Source organism: Mustelus asterias, chromosome 23 (assembly GCF_964213995.1).
Source record: "Mustelus asterias chromosome 23, sMusAst1.hap1.1, whole genome shotgun sequence".
NCBI classification, from domain to species: domain Eukaryota; kingdom Metazoa; phylum Chordata; class Chondrichthyes; order Carcharhiniformes; family Triakidae; genus Mustelus; species Mustelus asterias.
Window position 1 is genome coordinate 1,947,706 of NC_135823.1, and position 18,098 is coordinate 1,965,803.

An 18,098-nucleotide genomic window follows, 5' to 3' on the forward strand; every position below is an offset into this window, starting at 1 on the left:
GGTTTAACACGAACATCAGAAGGACGTATTTTACACAGAGGGTGGTGGGGGCCTGAAATGCGCTGCCGGGCAAGGTGGTGGAGGCAGACATACTGGGAATGTTTAAGACTTATCTAGATAGCCACATGAACAGAGTGGGAATGGAGGGATACAAAAGAATGGTCTAGTTTGGACCAGGGAGCGGCGCTGGCTTGGAGGGCCGAAGGGCCTGTTCCTGTGCTGTATTGTTCTTTGTTCTTTATTGACTGAATGGCCTCCTCCTGTTCCTGTATAAAGGCTGGAGAAGGGGTTCAATGGGGCCTCCGCCTGTTCCTGTGTAAGAGGCTGGAGAAGGGGCTGAATGGGGGCTCCTCCTGTTCCTGTGCAAAAGCTGCAGTTGGGGCTGAATGGGCCACATCCAGTTCCTTTGTAACAGGCTAGAGTATGGGCTGAATAGGGCCTCCTCCTGTTCCTGTGTAACAGGCTGGAGAAGGGGCTGAATAGTGTCTCCTCTTGTTCCTGTGGAACAGGCTGGAGAAGGGGCTGACTGGCCTCAGCCTGCTCCTGTGTAACGGGCTAGATAACGGGCTGAATGGCCTCCTTCTGCTCCTGTGTAACGGGCTAGATAACGGGCTGAATGGCCTCCTCCTGTTCCTGTGTAACGGGCTGAGAAGGGGCTGAATGGGGACTTTTCCTGTTCCTGTGTAACAGTCTGGAGGAGGGGCTGAATGGGGCCACCTCCTGTTCCTGTGTAACAGGTTGGTGAAGGGGCTGAATGGGATCTCCTGATCCTGTGTAACAGGCTGGAGAAGGGGCTGAAAGGGGCCTCCTCCTGCTCCTGTGTGAGACCGCACAAGGAGCTGAATGGGGACTCCACCTGCTCCTGTGTAACGGGCTAGATAATGGGCTGAATGGCCTCCACCTGTTCCCCTCTAACAAACTGGAGAAGGGGCTGAATGGACTCCTCCTGTTCCTGTGTAACAGGCTGGAGGAGGGGCTTGATGGGGCCTCCACCTGTTGCTGTGTAGCAGGCTGGAGAGGGGCCTGAATGGCCTCCTCCTGTTCCTGTGTCACAGGCTGGAGAGGGTCTGAATGGTCTCCTCCTGTTCCTGTGCAACAGGCTGGAGAAGGGGCATGAATGGAAAAGGGGCTAGGTGGGTTCTCCTCCTGTTCCTGTGTAACAGGCTGGAGAACGGGCTGACTGGAGCCTCCTCCTGTTCCAGTGTAACAGTCTGGGGCGGGGGCTGAATGGCCTCCTCTTGTTCCCCTGTAACAGGCTGGAGAAGGGGCTGAATAGGCCACATCCAGCTCCTGTGTAACAGGCTAGAGTATGGGCTGAATAGGGCCTCCTGTTCCTCATAGAAACCCTACAGTGCAGAAAGAGGCCATTTGGCCCATCGAGTCTGCACCGACCACAATCCCACCCAGGCCCTACCCCCATATCCACTCGCTATCCCTCTAACCTACGCATCTCAGAACACTAAGGGGCAATTTTAGCATGGCCAATCAACCTAACCCACACATCTTTGGACTGTGGGAGGAAATCAGAGCACCCGGAGGAAACCCACGCAGACACGAGGAGAATGTGCAAACTCCACACCGACAGTGACCCAAGCTGGGAATCGAACCCAAGTCCCTGGAGCTGTGAAGCAGCAGTGCTAACTACTGTGCTCCCGTGCCGTTCCTGTGTAAAAGGCTGGAGAAGGGGCTGAATGGGATCTCCTCCTGTTCCTGTGTAACAGGCTGGAGAAGGAGCTTAATGGTCTCCTCCTATTCCTGTGTAACCGGCAGGAGAGGGGCTGAATAGTATCCTCCTGTTCCTGTGTCACAGGCTGGAGAGTGTCTGACTGGTTTCCTCTTGTTCCTATCTAACAGGCTGGAGAAGGGGCTGAAAAGGCACCCTCCTGTTCCTTTGTAACAGGCTGGAGAGGGGCTGAATGGTCTCCTCCTGTTCCTGTGTAACAGGCTGGAGAGTGGGCTGAACGACCTCCTCCAGTGCCTGTGTAATGGGCTGGGGAAGGGGCTGAATGGCCTCCTCCTGTTCGTCTGTACAGGCTGGAAAAGGGGCTGAATGGCCTGTTCCTGTGTAACAGGCTGGAGAAGGTACTGAATGGCCTCCTCTTGTTCCCCTGGAACAGGCTGGAGGAGGGGCTGAATGGCCTCCTACTGTTCCTGTGTAACATACAGCACAAGAGGCTGAATGGGGACTTCTCCTGTTCCTGTGTAACAGGCTGGAGATGGGGCTTAATGGTCTCCTCCTGTCCCTATGTAACCGGCTGGAGAGGGGCTGAATGGTATCCTCCTGTTCTTGTGTCACAGGTTGGGGAGGGTATGAATGGTCTCCTCCTGTTTGTGTCTAACAGGCTGGAGAAGGGACTGAATGGGCCTCCACCTGTTGCTGTGTAACAGGCTGGAGAAGGGGCTGAATGGGGCCTTGTCTTGTTCCTGTGTAACAGGCTGGAGAAGTGGCTGAATGGGGCCTTGTCTTGTTCCTGTGTAACAGGCTGGAGAAGGGGCTGAACGCGGCCTCCTCCTGTTCCTGTGGAACGGGCTGGAGAAGCAGCTGAATGGGGTCTCCTGCTGTTCCTGTGTAACAGGCTGGATAAGGGGCTGAATGGGGCCTCCTTCTGTTCCTGTGTTACAGGCTGGAGTACGGACTGAATGGCCTCCTGTTCCTGTAGAACAGTCTGAACGGTCTCCTCCTGTTCCATGTAAGAGGCTGGAGAGGTCACAGAGTCACAGAAGTTTACAGCATGGAAACAGGCCCTTCGGCCCAACTTGTCCATGCCGCCCTTTTTTTAAAAACCCCTAAGCTCGTCCCAATTTCCTGCATTTGGCCCATCTCCCTCTATACCCATCATGCCCATGTAACTGTCTAAATGCTTTTTAAAAGACAAAATTGTACCCGCCTCTACTACCACCTCTGGCAGCTTGTTCCAGACACTCACCACTTTTTGTGTGAAAAAATTGCCCCTCTGCATCCTTTTGTATCTCTCCCCTCTCACCTTAAACCTATGCCCTCTAGTTTTAGACTCCCCTACCTCTGGGAAAAGATATTGACTATCTAGCTGATCTGTGCCCCTCATTATTTTATAGATCTCTATAAGATCACCCCTCAGCCTCCTACGTTCCAGAGAAAAAAGTCGCAAGTCTATCCAGCTTCTCCTTATAACTCAATCCATCAAGTCCCGGTAGCATCCTAGTAAATCATTTCTGCACTCTTTCTAGTTTAATAATATCCTTTCTATAATAGGGTGACCAGAATTGCACAGTATTCCGAGTGTGGCCTTACCAATGTCTTGTATCACCAGCTGTCTTGTCTGGAGACAATACACATCTTTTTAGCCTGTCTTGATGCTCTCCCCACTCCCATTGTTTTGTTTCTTAAAGACTGGATTAGTTGTAAGTATTCGCATTCCAACCATTATTCATGTAAATTGAGTCTGTGTCTTATAAGTTCTGTTTGTGAACAGAATTCCCACTCACCTGAAGAAGGGGCTCAGAGCCTCGAAAGCTTGTGTGGCTTTTGCTACCAAATAAACCTGTTGGACTTTAACCTGGTGTTGTTAAACTTCTTACTGTGTTTACCCCAGTCCAACACCGGCATCTCCACATCATGACTACCATAGACACCGCAAACTGCCGGCTCCAAGTGGAGAGGATCGCCAAGAAGATCGCGCATATCGACACAGACATCAAGTTTCTACAAAGATGCAAGAAAGCAGACAAGATACCGAAAGGACTACAGATCACGAACCCACTCAGGTCAACCTATAACACAGACTACGCTGAGAGACTTTGCCGTCGCACCTCTCTCACCCTCCTCAACCACCTCATACACCAACTCTACAGCAAACGCCGCAGCCTGGAAACCAAGATCGAATCCATATTCTCAACTTGCGCTCAGGACGCAGACCAGCTGCGAAACTCTGCCAAGCAGACGAGACAAAGGAACTACACCATCTACATGCACACCAAGAACAGGAAACTTGAGAAACTCGGCATCACCACCAGCAGCAACCAAGCCTCCCCCGGTACCACAGTAGGAAACAGTCCCACTGCAGGGAAGTCCATTGTCAACTTGTCCGACTACACACTTCAACCAGATGAAATCGAAGTTCTCAGCCGAGGGCTTAATTTTTGCCCCACCACCAAAATAGACCCCATCAGTCTCGCAGCAGACACAGAGGAATTCATCAGGCGAATGAGGCTGAGGGAGTTCTTCCACAAACCCCAAGAGGCCAACAACGAACACAATGAGACAGCCAATGAACTGGAACAGCCGACAGAGAGATCCGCAGTGCATCCGAAGAGGAAAGAGTCGAATTGGACTCCTCCGGAAGGCCGCTGCCCTCGACTTGACATGTATGCCCAAGCCGTCAGGAGGTGCGTCAACACCAAATTCATCAGCCGCACTCACAAGACAGCCCCGAACATCACCCAAGCACAACGTAACGCCATCCACGCTCTCAAGACCAACCGCAACATTGTCATCAAACCAGCAGACAAAAGAGGGGCCATCGTCATACTGAACAGAACGGATTACTGCAAAGAAGTGTACCGACAACTCAACAACGAGGAACACTACAGACAGTTACCTGCAGATCCGACCAAAGAACACACCCGTCAACTCAACACTCTGATCAAGACCTTTGATCCGGACCTTCAGAACACCCTCCGTGCTCTCATCCCACGTACTCCCCGCGTTGGAGATCTCTACTGCCTCCCGAAGATACACAAGGCAAACACACCCGGCCGTCCCATCGTATCGGGCAATGGGACCCTGTGCGAGAACCTCTCCGGCTATGTCGAGGGCATCCTGAAACCCATTGTACAAAGAACCCCCAGCTTTTGTCGCGACACGACGGACTTCCTACAGAAACTCAACACACATGGAGCAGTTGAACCAGGAGCACTCCTCGTCACAATGGATGTCTCAGCACTCTACACCAGCATCCCCCACGACGATGGCATTGCTGCAACGGCCTCAGTGCTCAGCGCCAACAACTGCCAGTTTCCAGATGCAATTTTACATCTCATCCGCTTCATCCTGGACCACAATATCTTCACCTTCAACAACCAGTTCTTCATCCAGACACACGGAACAGCCATGGGGACCAAATTCGCACCTCAATATGCCAACATCTTCATGCACAGGTTCGAACAAGACTTCTTCACCGCACGGGACCTTCAACCGGTGCTATACACTAGATACATCGATGACATTTTCTTCCTTTGGACTCATGGTGAACAATCACTGAAACAACTCTATGATGACATCAACAAGTTCCATCCCACCATCAGGCTCACCATAGACTACTCTCCGGAATCGGTTGCATTCTTGGACACGCGCATCTCCATTAAGGACGGTCACCTCAGCACCTCACTGTACCGCAAGCCCACGGATAACCTCACGATGCTCCACTTCTCCAGCTTCCACCCTAAACACGTTAAAGAAGCCATCCCCTACGGACAAGCCCTCCGTATACACAGGATCTGCTCGGATGAGGAGGATCGCAACAGACACCTCCAGACGCTGAAAGATGCCCTCATAAGAACAGGATATGGCGCTAGACTCATTGATCAACAGTTCCAACGCGCCACAGCGAAAAACCGCACCGACCTCCTCAGAAGACAAACACGGGACACAGTGGACAGAGTACCCTTCGTTGTCCAGTACTTCCCCGGAGCGGAGAAGCTACGGCATCTCCTCCGGAGCCTTCAACATGTCATTGATGAAGACGAACATCTCGCCAAGGCCATCCCCACACCCCCACTTCTTGCCTTCAAACAACCGCACAACCTCAAACAGACCATTGTCCGCAGCAAACTACCCAGCCTTCAGGAGAACAGTGACCAAGACACCACACAACCCTGCCACAGCAACCTCTGCAAGACGTGCCGGATCATCGACACAGATGCCATCATCTCACGTGAGAACACCATCCACCAGGTACACGGTACATACTCTTGCAACTCGGCCAACGTTGTCTACCTGATACGCTGCAAGAAAGGATGTCCCGAGGCATGGTACATTGGGGAAACTATGCAGACGCTGCGACAACGGATGAATGAACACCGCTCGACAATCACCAGGCAAGACTGTTCTCTTCCTGTTGGGGAGCACTTCAGCGGTCACGGGCATTCGGCCTCTGATATTCGGGTAAGCGTTCTCCAAGGCGGCCTTCGCGACACACGACAGCGCAGAGTCGCGGAGCAGAAACTGATAGCCAGGTTCCGCACACACAAGGACGGCCTCAACCGGGATATTGGGTTTATGTCACACTATTTCACATAAATATTTCTGCTTTTTTCCTCCTGAGTCTTTATCATGCGATCCTAGAATCAGAATTTATGTCACACTATTTGTAACTCCCACAGTTGCGTGGACCTGCAGAGTTTCACCGGCTGTCTTGTCTGGAGACAATACACATCTTTTTAGCCTGTCTTGATGCTCTCCCCACTCCCATTGTTTTGTTTCTTAAAGACTGGATTAGTTGTAAGTATTCGCATTCCAACCATTATTCATGTAAATTGAGTCTGTGTCTTATAAGTTCTGTTTGTGAACAGAATTCCCACTCACCTGAAGAAGGGGCTCAGAGCCTCGAAAGCTTGTGTGGCTTTTGCTACCAAATAAACCTGTTGGACTTTAACCTGGTGTTGTTAAACTTCTTACTGTGTTGTACAACTTCAACAAGGCGTTCCAACTCCTGTATTCAGTGTTGTGACTGATGAAACCAAGCATGCCGAATGCCTTCTTCACCACTCTGTCCACCTGTGATTCCACTTTCAAGGAGCTATCTATGTACCCCGAGATCTCTTTGTTCTGTAACTCTCCCCAACACCCTACCACTAACTGAGTAAGTCCTGCCGTGGTTCAATCTACCAAAATGCATCACCCCGCATTTGTCTAAATTAAACTCCATCTGCCATCCGTCAGCCCACTGGCCCAATTGATCAAGATCCCGTTGCAATTGGAGAAAACGTTCTTCACTGTCCACTATGCCACCAATCTTGGTGTCATCTGCAAACTTACTAACCATGCCTCCTATATTCTCATCCAAATCATTAATATAAATGACAAATACCAGTGGACCCAGCACTGATCCCTGAGGCACACCGCTGGTCACAGGCCTCCAGTTTGAAAAACAACCCTCCACAACCACCCTCTGGCTTCTGTCAAGAAGCCAATTTTGTATCCATATAGTTACCTCACCCTGGATCCCGTGAGATTTAGCCTTATGCAACACCTACCATGCGGTACCTTGTCAAAGGCCAAAGGTGCTGTATTGTCTACTCCTGTTCCTGTGTAACAGGCTGGAAAGGGGCTGAATGGCTTCCCGTTGCTGTGTAACAGGCTGGAGAAGGGGCTGAATGGGGCCTCCTTCTGTTCCTGTGTTACAGGTTGGGGAACAGGCTGAATGGGGTCTCCTCCGGTTCCTGTGTAGCACACTGGAGAAGGGGCTGAATGGGGCCTCCTCCTGTTTTTGTGTAACAGGCTGGAGAAGGGGCTTAATGGTCGCCTTCTGTTCCTGTGTAACCGCCTGGTGAGAGTCTGAATGGTCACCTTCTGTTCCTATCTAACAGGCTAGAGAAGGCGCTGAATGGGCCTTCTGAGGAAGAGGATGGAGGATGGGCTGAATGGGATCTCCTCCTCTTACTATGTAACACACTGGAGAAGGCGCTGAATGGGGCTTCATTTTGTTCCAGTGGAACAGGCTGGAGAAGGGGCTGAATGGCCTCCTGTTCCTAAATAACAGGCTAGAGAAGAGGCTGACTGGCCTCCTCCGGTTCCTTTGTAACAGTCTGGAGAAGGAGCTGAATGGGGCCTCCTCCTGTTCCTGTGAAACAAACTGTACAAGGGGCTGAATGGCCTCCTCCTATTCCTGTGTATCAGACTGGTGAAGGGGCTGAATGGCTTCCTCTTCCTGTGTAAGAGGCTGAAGATGGGTCTGAATGGCCTCCTGTTCCTGTATAGCAGCCTGGAGAAGGGGCTGAATGGCCTCCTGTTCCTGTGGTGGGTGCAGTCAGGATTCCTGCTCTCACTCACCTGGTCCAGGTACTTGGGAATGAGTTTCCCGAGCAGCGCCGCGGTGTTTGCTGTCACTTCTGAGGGTTTGAGGACAACACAATTCCCAAAAGATTAGAAATACAAAGAGGATTAGACCAGAAAATTCCAACTGATTCGATTTGATTCGATTTATTATTGTCACATGAATCAGGATGCAGTGAAAAGTATTGTTTCTTGTGCGTTGTACTGACAGAGCATACCGTTCATGGAGTACATAGGGGAGAAGGAAAGGAGAGGGTGCAGAATGTAATGTTACAGTCACAGCTAGGGTGCAGAGAAAGATCAACTTAATAAAACTGTTTCTGCAGCGTCTATCAAACAAAACCTGTCCGCTGGGCAGAAATCAGCAACACTGCCCCCTGTAAACTAGTCATGTTGTTTTGTTTCTTAAAGACTTGATTAGTTGTAAGTATTCGCATTCCAACCATTATTCATGTAAATTGAGTTTGTGTCTTTATATGCTCTGTTTGTGAACAGAATTCCCACTCACCTGAAGAAGGGGCTTGCAGCTCCGAAAGCTTGTGTGGCTTTTGCTACCAAATAAACCTGTTGGTTAAGGTACATGGCGACATAGGGAACATGAGCAAATGTTTTTAATGTGGACAGTGGCTAGGACCTGGAAGGTATCGCGGGGGGGCCAGGAATGTGGGGTTAAGGTTACAATCTGATCAACCATGATCTTATTGAATGGGGGAGCAGGGTCGAGGGGCCGAGTGGCCTACTCCTGCTCCTAATTCGGATGTTCGTATGCAAGGAGGAAACTTTAATATTTACCTAACTCCCATTTTGTGATTGTCCTGGGAATATCTGATGACAGTAAGAGTTTTAACAACACCATTCATGGTCCAACGGGTTTATTTGGTAGCAAATACCATTAGAGTTTTAACAACACCATTCATGGTCCAACAGGTTTATTTGGTAGCAAATACCATTATAGCTTTCGGAGCGCTGCTCCTTCGTCAGATGGTGTGGAAATGTGCTCTCAAACAGGGCACAGAGACACAAAATCAAGTTACAGAATACTGATTAGAATGCGAATGCCTACAGCCAACCAGATCTTAAAGATACAGACAATGTGGGTGGAGGGAGCATTAAGCACAGGTCAAAGAGATGTGTATTGTCTCCAGACAGGATAACCCACAAGTCCAGAAGGCAAGCTGTGGGGGTTACTGATAATGTGACATAAATCCAACATCCCGGTTTAGGCCGTCCTCATGTGTGCAAAACTTGGCTATCAGTTTCTGCTCAGCGACTCTGCGCTGTCGTGTGTCGTGAAGGCCGCCTTGGAGAACGCTTACCTGAAGATCAGAGGCCGAATGCCCGTGACTGCTGAAGTGCTCCCGCACAGGAAGAGAACAGTCTTGCCTGGTGATTGTCGAGCGGTGTTCATTCATCAGTTGTCATAGCGTCTGCATGGTTTCCCCAAGTACCATGCCTCGGGACATTCTTTCCTGCAGGGTATCAGGTAGACAACGTTAGCCGAGTTGCAAGAGTAGGTACCGTGTACCTGGTAGATGGTGTTCTGAGGTGAGATGATGGCATCCGTATCGATGATCCGGCATGTCTTGCAGGGTTGTGTGGTGTTGTGGTCACTGTTCTCCTGAAGGCTGGGTAGTTTGCTGCAGACAATGGTCTGTTTGAGGTTGCGCGGTTGTTTGAAGGCAAGAAGTGGGGGTGTGGGGATGGCCTTGGCGAGATGTTCGTCTTCATCAATGACATGTTGAAGGCTCCGGAGGAGATGCCGTAGCTTCTCCGCTCCGGGGAAGTACTGGACGACGAAGGGTACTCTGTCCATCGTGTCCCGTGTTTGTCTTCTGAGGAGGTCGGTGCGGTTTTTCGCTGTGGCGCGTCGGGACTGTCGATCGATGAGTCGAGCGCCATATCCTGTTCTTATGAGGGGATCTTTCAGCATCTGGAGGTGTCTGTTGCGATCCTCCTCATCCGAGCAGATCCTGTGTAGGGGATGGCTTTTTTAACGTGTTTAGGGTGGAAGCTGGAGAAGTGGAGCATCATGAGGTTATCCGTGGGCTTGCGGTACAGTGAGGCTGGAGAAGTGGAGCACTTGATTTTGTGTCTCTGTGCCCTGTTTGAGAACACATTTCCACTCCATCTGACGAAGGAGCAGTGCTCCGAAAGCTAATGGTATTTGCTACCAAATAAACCTGTTGGGCTTTAACCTGGTGTTGTTAAAACTCTTACTGTGTTCACCCCAGTCCAACGCCGGCATCTCCACATCAATATCTGATGAAACAGAGAAAGTATATTTTGTGTGTTTCTAACCCCCTTGTGTATATGGTCATGGGACAATTCCGATGGAGATTTATTCTGTGTCCCTGGGATTTAGAAGGTTCTGGTGTGAGTTCATTAAAGTTGCCATGGTAATAATTACTGAGAATACTGGAAAGTGTTTCCTCTCCGTGCCTATCACTCAATCACCATCTCCACTTCCACCAGCCTCGTAGACCGTGTGTCCAAGCTCATTCCCAATCTCTGTGTAAAAAACAATTCTTCCTCTTACATTCTCGGCTCCTGAAACATTAAATAGTCTCACCCGTCATCCTTGTCCTGGGAGTGTTTGATGGGGACAGTGTAGAGGGAGCTTTACTCTGTACCTAACCCCGTGCTGTACCTGTCCTGAGAGTGTTTGATTGGGACAGCGTAGAGGGAGATTTACTCTGTATCCAACCCCTACCTGTTGACTATCTAGCTGATCAATGTCCCTCATTATTTTATAGACCTCTATAACATCACCCTTAAGCCTCCAATGCTCCAGGGAAAAAAGTCCCACTTTATCCAGCCACTCCTTATAACTCAACCATCAAGTCCCGGTGGAATCCTAGTAAATCTTTCTGCATTCTTTCTAGTTGAATAATATCCTTTCTATAATATGGTGACCAGAACAGTACACAGTATTCCAAGTGTGGCCTTACTAATGTCTTGTACAACTTCAACAAGGCGTCCCAACTCCTGTATTCAATATTCTGACCAATGAAACCAAGCATGCCGAATGCCTTCTTCACCACCCTGTCCACCTGTGACTCCACTTTCAAGGAGCTATGAAATTTACCCCTCGATCTCTTTGTTTTATAACTCTACCCAACGCCCTGTCATTAACTGAGTAAGTCCTGCCCTGGTTCAATCTACCAAAATGCATCACCTCGCATTTATCTAAATTAAACTCCATCTGCCATTCGGCAGCCTACTGGCCCAATCGATCAAGATCCCATTGCAATCCTAGATAACCTTCCTCACTGTCCACTATCTTGGTGTCATCTGCAAACTTACTAACCATGCCTCCTATATTCTCATCCAAATCATTAATATAAATGACAAATAACAGTGGACCCAGCACTGATCCCTGAGGCACATCGCTGGTCACAGGCCTCCAGTTTGAAAAACAACCTTCGACAGCCACCCTCTGTCGGCTGTCATCGAGCTAATTTTGAATCCATTTAGTTACCTCACCCTGGATCCCGAGAGATTTAACCTTATGCAACAACCAATGCGGTGCATTGTCAAAGGCCTTCCGAAAGTCCATGTAGACATCAACTGCACTGCCCTCATCTACCTTCTTGGTTACCCCTTCAAAAAACTCAATCAAATTCGTGAGACATGATTTTCCACTCAGAAAGCCATGCTGACTGTCCCTTATCAGTCCTTGCCTCTCTAAATGCCTGTAGAGGCATTTAATTTGATGCAGACAGCGTACTTGGCAATGGGAAAGAGTGGGCACTGTGATTAGTTTGGGGATTGACACAGGGCTATGGGGAGAGAGTAGGGCAGTGGGATTATTTTGGGGATTGATACAGGGCTATGGGGAGAGAATGGAGCAGTGGGATTAGTTTGGGATTGACTTAGGGCCATGGGGAGAGAGTGGGATTTGTTTGGGGATTATACAGGGCTATGGGGAGAGAGAGGAGTAGTGGGATTAGTTTGGGATTGATACAGGGCTATCGGGAAAGAGTGGCCCATGGAATTATTTTGGGATTGAAACAGGGCTTTGGGAAGAGATTGGGACATGGGATTAGTTTGGGATTGATACATGACTATTGGGAGAGAGCAAGGCACTGGGATTAGTTTGAGAATTCATACAGTGCCATGGGGAGAGAGCGGGATTTGTTTGGGGATGATACAAGGCCATGAAGAGAGAGCGGGGCAGTGGGATTAGTTTGGGATTGATACTGGGCTATGGGGAGACAGCGGGGCAGTGGGATTTTTTTTGTTTATATCCAATTCAATCCAATTAAAGTCCAATTCAAAGTCTCAACAAGTGAGACATTCCAGATCCAAGCTGACAAGACAAAGTCTCTTCCTGTCTTGGGTTTGATCTATATGATTCAAGCTGACTGCAGCAGGCAATGTACCTCCTCCAAGGCTTGATCTCATTTGCATCTTAGCCAAAAGGCCCAGATGCTGTTTTTAAAAATTGCTTCAAATGAAGCCTCAGTGTAACCTCATGACTTCAACCAAGTGCAGCACATCAAAACTACACTTGATCTTCGCCAAAAGGCCGAGAAGCAAGATGAGTTTGGGGATTGATACAGGGCTATGGGGAGAGAGTGGGGCAGTGGGATTAGTTTGGGCATTGGTACAGAACTATGGGGAGAGAGCGGGACAGTGGATTAGTTTGGGGATTGATACAGGGCTATGGGGAGAGAGCGGGACAATGGGATTAGTTTGGGCATTGGTACAGAGCTATGGGGAGAAAGCGGGACAGTGGGATTAGTTTGGGGATTGATACAGGGCTATGGGGAGAGTGCGGGGCAGTGGGATTAGTTTGGGGATTGATACAGGGCTATGGGGAGAGAGCGGGGCAGTGGGATTAGTTTGGGGATTGATACAGGGCTACGAGGAGAGAGCGGGACAGTGGGATTAGTTTGGGGATTGATACAGGGCTATGGGGAGAGAGCGGGGCAGTGGGATTAGTTTGGGGATTGATACAGGGCTACGAGGAGAGAGCGGGACAGTGGGATTAGTTTGGGGATTGATACAGGGCTATGGGGAGAGCAGGACAGTGGGATTAGTTTGGGGATTGATACAGGGCTATGTGGAGTGGAACTGGGAGTTGAAGATGTGCAGGAATTTCACAGTTGTATTCACACAATACGAACAGCAATGTATCTTATATTTTGATAATGCTGCAAATGTTATTAAGCGCAGTACACAGGGTACCTTAATGTTGCAATATTTCTCTGAAACTGTCATCCCACAGGGTCAACATTTCTATATAATGTGATATAATCTTCAGTTAAAGTAATTCAGGTTATTTAAAGTAACCTAGAAGCAGTTTCCATTGAGAGCTTCCTGCATTCTGGAAATGTGTGTGATCTATTCAGAGATCGCAAATGGATTGATGCATCATAAAGGGGCAGTTTTTTGTTAATGACATGAGATTGCGACCCTCGAAGATCCACAAATTCCATGTGCTCGGAGAAAGGAATGATGAAGCAATGTCTACAATTTAAATTCTTTAGACAAGTGAAAAGCAAGAGAGAGACAGAATACACAAACACTGACACAGGCAACTGTATTCAGAGCTTAAACTTCATGTTTGAATGTGAAGGGCTGATTGAGATAAACAAGAGTCCACACTGGGATGCTGAACAATTTGATTCCTAAACATGAACAAAAATATCTGTAAGGAGTGTAAGGGAGTGAGGATACAGCCTTGTGGGGCATCGGTGTTGAGGATGATCGTGGAGGAGGCGTTGTTGCCTATCCTTACTGATTGTGGTCTGTGAGTAAGCAAGTCGAGGATCCAATCGCAGAGGGAGGAGCCAAGCCCAAGGCCTTGGTGTTTGGAGATGAGTTTTGTCGGAATAATGGTGTTGAAGGATCAGTTAGATAGTCAATACCTTTTCACAAAGATAGGGGAGTCTAAAACTAGAGGGCATAGGTTTAAGGTGAGAGGGGAGAGATACAAAAGGGTCCAGAGGGGCAATATTTTCACTCAGAGGGAGGTGAGTGTCTGGAACAAGCTGCCAGAGATAGCAGCAGAAGCGGGTACAATTTTCTCTTTAAAAGGCATTTAGACAGTTACATGGGTAAGATGGGTATGGGCAATTGGGATTAGCTTAGTCATCAAAAAAAGGGCTGCATGGACAAGTTGGGCTGAAGGGGCTGTTTCCATGCTGTAAACCTCTATGACTCTCTGATGACTGAGCCAAAGTCAGTAAATAGGAATCTGACCTGGTATCTTTGTTATCAAGGTTTTCCAGGGTTAATTGTAGAGCCAGGGAGGTGGCGTCTGCTGTGAACCTATTGCAGCGATTGGTGAACTGTAGTGGATCCAGGCAGTCCGGGAGGCTCGAAGCACTTCATAATGTTGGGTGTCAGAACCACCGGATGACAGTCATTAAGGCACGCTGACTGACTTTTCTTCTGTACTGGGATAATAGCCGTCTTCTTGAAGCAGATAGGGAACTAAAATTGTTGTAAAGAGAGGTTGAAAATGTCTGTGAACACCCCCGCCAGCTATCCGTGCAGGATCTGAGTGCTCGTCCGAGTACCCCATCCGGGCCAGTCGCTTTCCGTGGGTTGACCTTTGAGAAGGCTGATGTCTGTGATGGTGACCTTGGATACCAGGTTCGTCTCCGAGCCTTACGGGATGCAGGGCATGCTCTCGGTGGCAGAGAATGCATTGAGCTCATCAGGGAGGTGTGCATTGGAGCCAGCAATTTTACATGCCTTCGTCTTGTAGCCTATAACGTCTTGTGGACCTTGCCATAGTCGACAGGAGTCGGTGTGGCTAGCCCGGGACTCCAGCTTGGTCCGGTATTGCCTTTTGGCATCTTTGATGGTTCTCTGTAGGTCATATCTGTCTTTCCTGTATAGGTCAGGGTCGCCTGACTTGAGTGCCTCAGACCTGCAGTGGATATCCATGCTCATCCATGGTTTCTAGTTGGGAAACACACGGATTTGCTTCTTTGGCGCACGGTCTCCTACACACGCCCTTTTTTTTTTAAACATCTAAGCTAATCCCAATTGCCTGCATTTGGCCCTCTATACCCATCTTACCCATGTAACTGTCTCAATGCCTTTTAAAAGGCAAAATTGTACTCGCCTCTACTACTACCTCTGGCAGCTGGTTCCAGATATTCACCACCCTCTGTGTGAAAAAATTGCCCCTCTGGACCTTTTTGTATCTCTCCCCTCTCACCTTAATCCTATGCCCTCCAGTTTTAGACTCCCCTACCTTTGGGAAAAGATATTGAGTATCTGGCTAATCTGTGCCTTTCTATTATTTTATGGACCTTGATAAGATCACCCCTCAGCCTCCTACGCCCCAGAGAAAAATGTCCAGTCTCTCCAGCCTCTCCTCATAACTCAAACCATCAAATCCCGGAAACATGCGAGTAAATCTCTTCTGCACTCTTTCTAGTTCAATAATATCCTTTCTATAATAGGGTGACCAGAGCTGGACACAGTGTTCCAAGTGTGGCCTTACCAATGTCTTGTACAACTTCAACAAGACTCCAAGCAGTCCCGCAGGAGGTCATCCGATGCCTCAGACCAACATTGCACCCCTCTCTTGGATGGATTCTCCCATTTTACATTGTTCACCCCGCTCGCCCTTCACCCCCCCTCGCCCTTCACCCCCCCTCGCCCTTCACCCCCCCTCGCCCTTCACCCCCCCTCGCCCTTCACCCCCCCTCGCCCTTCACCCCCCCTCGCCCTTCACCCCCCCTCGCCCTTCACCCCCCTCGCCCTTCACCCCCCCTCACCCTTCACCCCCCCTCGCCGTTCATCCCCCCCTCGCCGTTCATCCCCCCCTCACCGTTCACCCCCCCTCGCCGTTCACCCCCCATCGCCGTTCATCCCCCCCTCGCCGTTCACCCCCCTCGCCGTTCATCCCCCCCTCGCCGTTCACCCCCCCTCGCCGTTCACCCCCCCTCGCCATTCACCCCCCCTCGCCATTCACCCCCCCTCGCCCTTCACCCCCCCTCGCCGTTCACCCCCCCTCGCCCTTCACCCCCCCTCGCCCTTCACCCCCCTCGCCCTTCACTCTCGCTCGTCCTTCAACCCCACCTCGCCCTTCACCCCCCCTCGCCCTTCATCCCCCCTCGCCCCTTCACCCCCTCGCCCTTCACCCCCCCTCGCCCTTCACCCCCCCTTGCCCTTCACCCCCCTCGCCCTTCACCCCCCCTCGCCCTTCACCCCCCCTCGCCCTTCACCCCCCCTCGCCCTTCACCCCCCCTCGCCCTTCACCCCCCTCGCCCTTCACTCCCACCTCGCCCTTCACCCCCCCTCGCCCTTCACCCCCCCTCGCCCCTTCACCCCCTCACCCTTCACCCCCCCTCGCCCTTCACCCCCCCTCGCCCTTCAACCCCCTCGCCCTTCACCCCCCCTCGCCCTTCACCCCCCCTCGCCCTTCACCCCCCTCGCCCTTCACCCCCCCTCGCCCTTCACCCCCCCTCGCCCTTCATCCCCCCCTCGCCGTTCACCCCCCCTCGCCGTTCATCCCCCCCTCGCCGTTCACCCCCCCTCGCCATTCACCCCCCCCTCGCCGTTCACCCCCCCCTCGCCGTTCACTCCGCTCTCTACCCTTCTTACAGATTTCTCTGGGTTTATTCACACTGCCGCTCTCCAATGACCACCTTTGCCGATTCGTTGCTGAGATTACGGAACGCCTTTCTGAGTGGGAAGAGTCGCCCAGTGGAGTTTCGAATCAATCAACTGAACTTCCTGATCCGATTACTGCAGGAGAATGAAGCTGCCCTTCTCAATGTTCTGTATATGGATCTGCACAAGGTGAGGGAGAATCACTGCGGGCATTAAACTCCTGGATCTACCTCACCTGCTGGCTGGGCCTGTCGCCCAGTGGGCAAGCCTGTCACCCAGTGGGCAAGCCTGTCACCCAGTGGGCAAGCCTGTCGCCCAGTGGGCAAGCCTGTCGCCCAGTGGGCGGGCCTGTCGCCCAGTGGGCGGGCCTGTCGCCCAGTGGACGGGCCTGTCGCCCAGTGGACGGGCCTGTCGCCCAGTGGACGGGCCTGTCGCCCAGTGGACGGGCCTGTCGCCCAGTGGACGGGCCTGTCGCCCAGTGGACGGGCCTGTCGCCCAGTGGACGGGCCTGTCGCCCAGTGGACGGGCCTGTCGCCCAGTGGACGGGCCTGTCGCCCAGTGGACGGGCCTGTCGCCCAGTGGACGGGCCTGTCGCCCAGTGGACGGGCCTGTCGCCCAGTGGACGGGCCTGTCATCCAGTGGGCAAGCCTGTCCACACTCTGGGATGTTGAATTGTTGAATATAAGTTTTGGTTTTTGCAGAGTCGGTTCGAGGCGATGATTGCTGAGATTGGATTTGTTAGAAATGAGGCGATTTACACTCTGAACAACATCAAGAGCTGGATTGAACCCGAGATGGTGGAGAAATCATTTGTAGGTATCCATAGCGACTCTCTCTCGCTTTCTCCATCTCTCAATCTCCATCTCTCAATCTCCATCTCTCCGTCAGTCTCTCAATCTTCCTCTCGGACTATCTATCTCTTCCCATTTGTGTCTCTCTTTCTCTGACTCTCTCTTGTTCACCTGTTGTCTCTCTGGAGTGAGATCTCAGTAATTCTCAGTGTCCCTGTGAGGTTTAGTGAGATCTCAGTAATTCCTAGTGTCACTGTGAGGTTTACTGAGCTCTCAGTAATTCTCAGTGTCTGAGAGGTTCAGTGAGATCTCAGGCATTCTCAGTGTCTGTGAGATTTCGTGAGATTTGTCATTCTCAGTGCCTGTGAAGTTTAGTGAGATCTCAGTAACTCTCAACAAGTTTACTGAGATCACAATCATTCTCAGTGTCCGTGAGGTTTTGCATATCATAGAATCCTACAGTGCAGAAGAAGGCCATTCGGCCCATCGAGTCTGCACCAACCACAATCCCACCCAGCCCCTATCCCCATGCATTTACCCTAGCTAGTCCCCCTGACACTAAGGGGCAATTTAGCATGGCCAATCTCCCTAACCTGCACATCTTTGGACTGTGGGAGGAAACCGGAGCACCCAGAGGAAACCCACGCAGACACGGGGGGAACATGCAAGCTCCACACAGACAATGACCCAAGCCA

General features: G+C 50.7%; 1 protein-coding gene and 1 long non-coding RNA gene across 2 annotated transcripts in view; one reads left to right on the top strand and one right to left on the bottom strand.

The window, feature by feature from the left end:
• aldh3b1 (aldehyde dehydrogenase 3 family, member B1) overlaps window positions 1–18,098 on the top strand; it is an 87,577-nt gene that overhangs the window by 35,629 nt on the left and 33,850 nt on the right. Inside the window, exons 2-3 of the mRNA XM_078239900.1 lie at window positions 16,606–16,801; window positions 17,314–17,424. Coding sequence (XP_078096026.1) covers window positions 16,640–16,801; window positions 17,314–17,424 — 273 coding nt within the window. The 5' untranslated portion in view covers window positions 16,606–16,639. The remainder of the gene's footprint in view (window positions 1–16,605; window positions 16,802–17,313; window positions 17,425–18,098) is intronic.
• Window positions 1–18,098, bottom strand: part of LOC144510462 (uncharacterized) — an 84,178-nt gene that overhangs the window by 29,822 nt on the left and 36,258 nt on the right. The gene's annotated exons all lie outside the window — the stretch shown is intronic.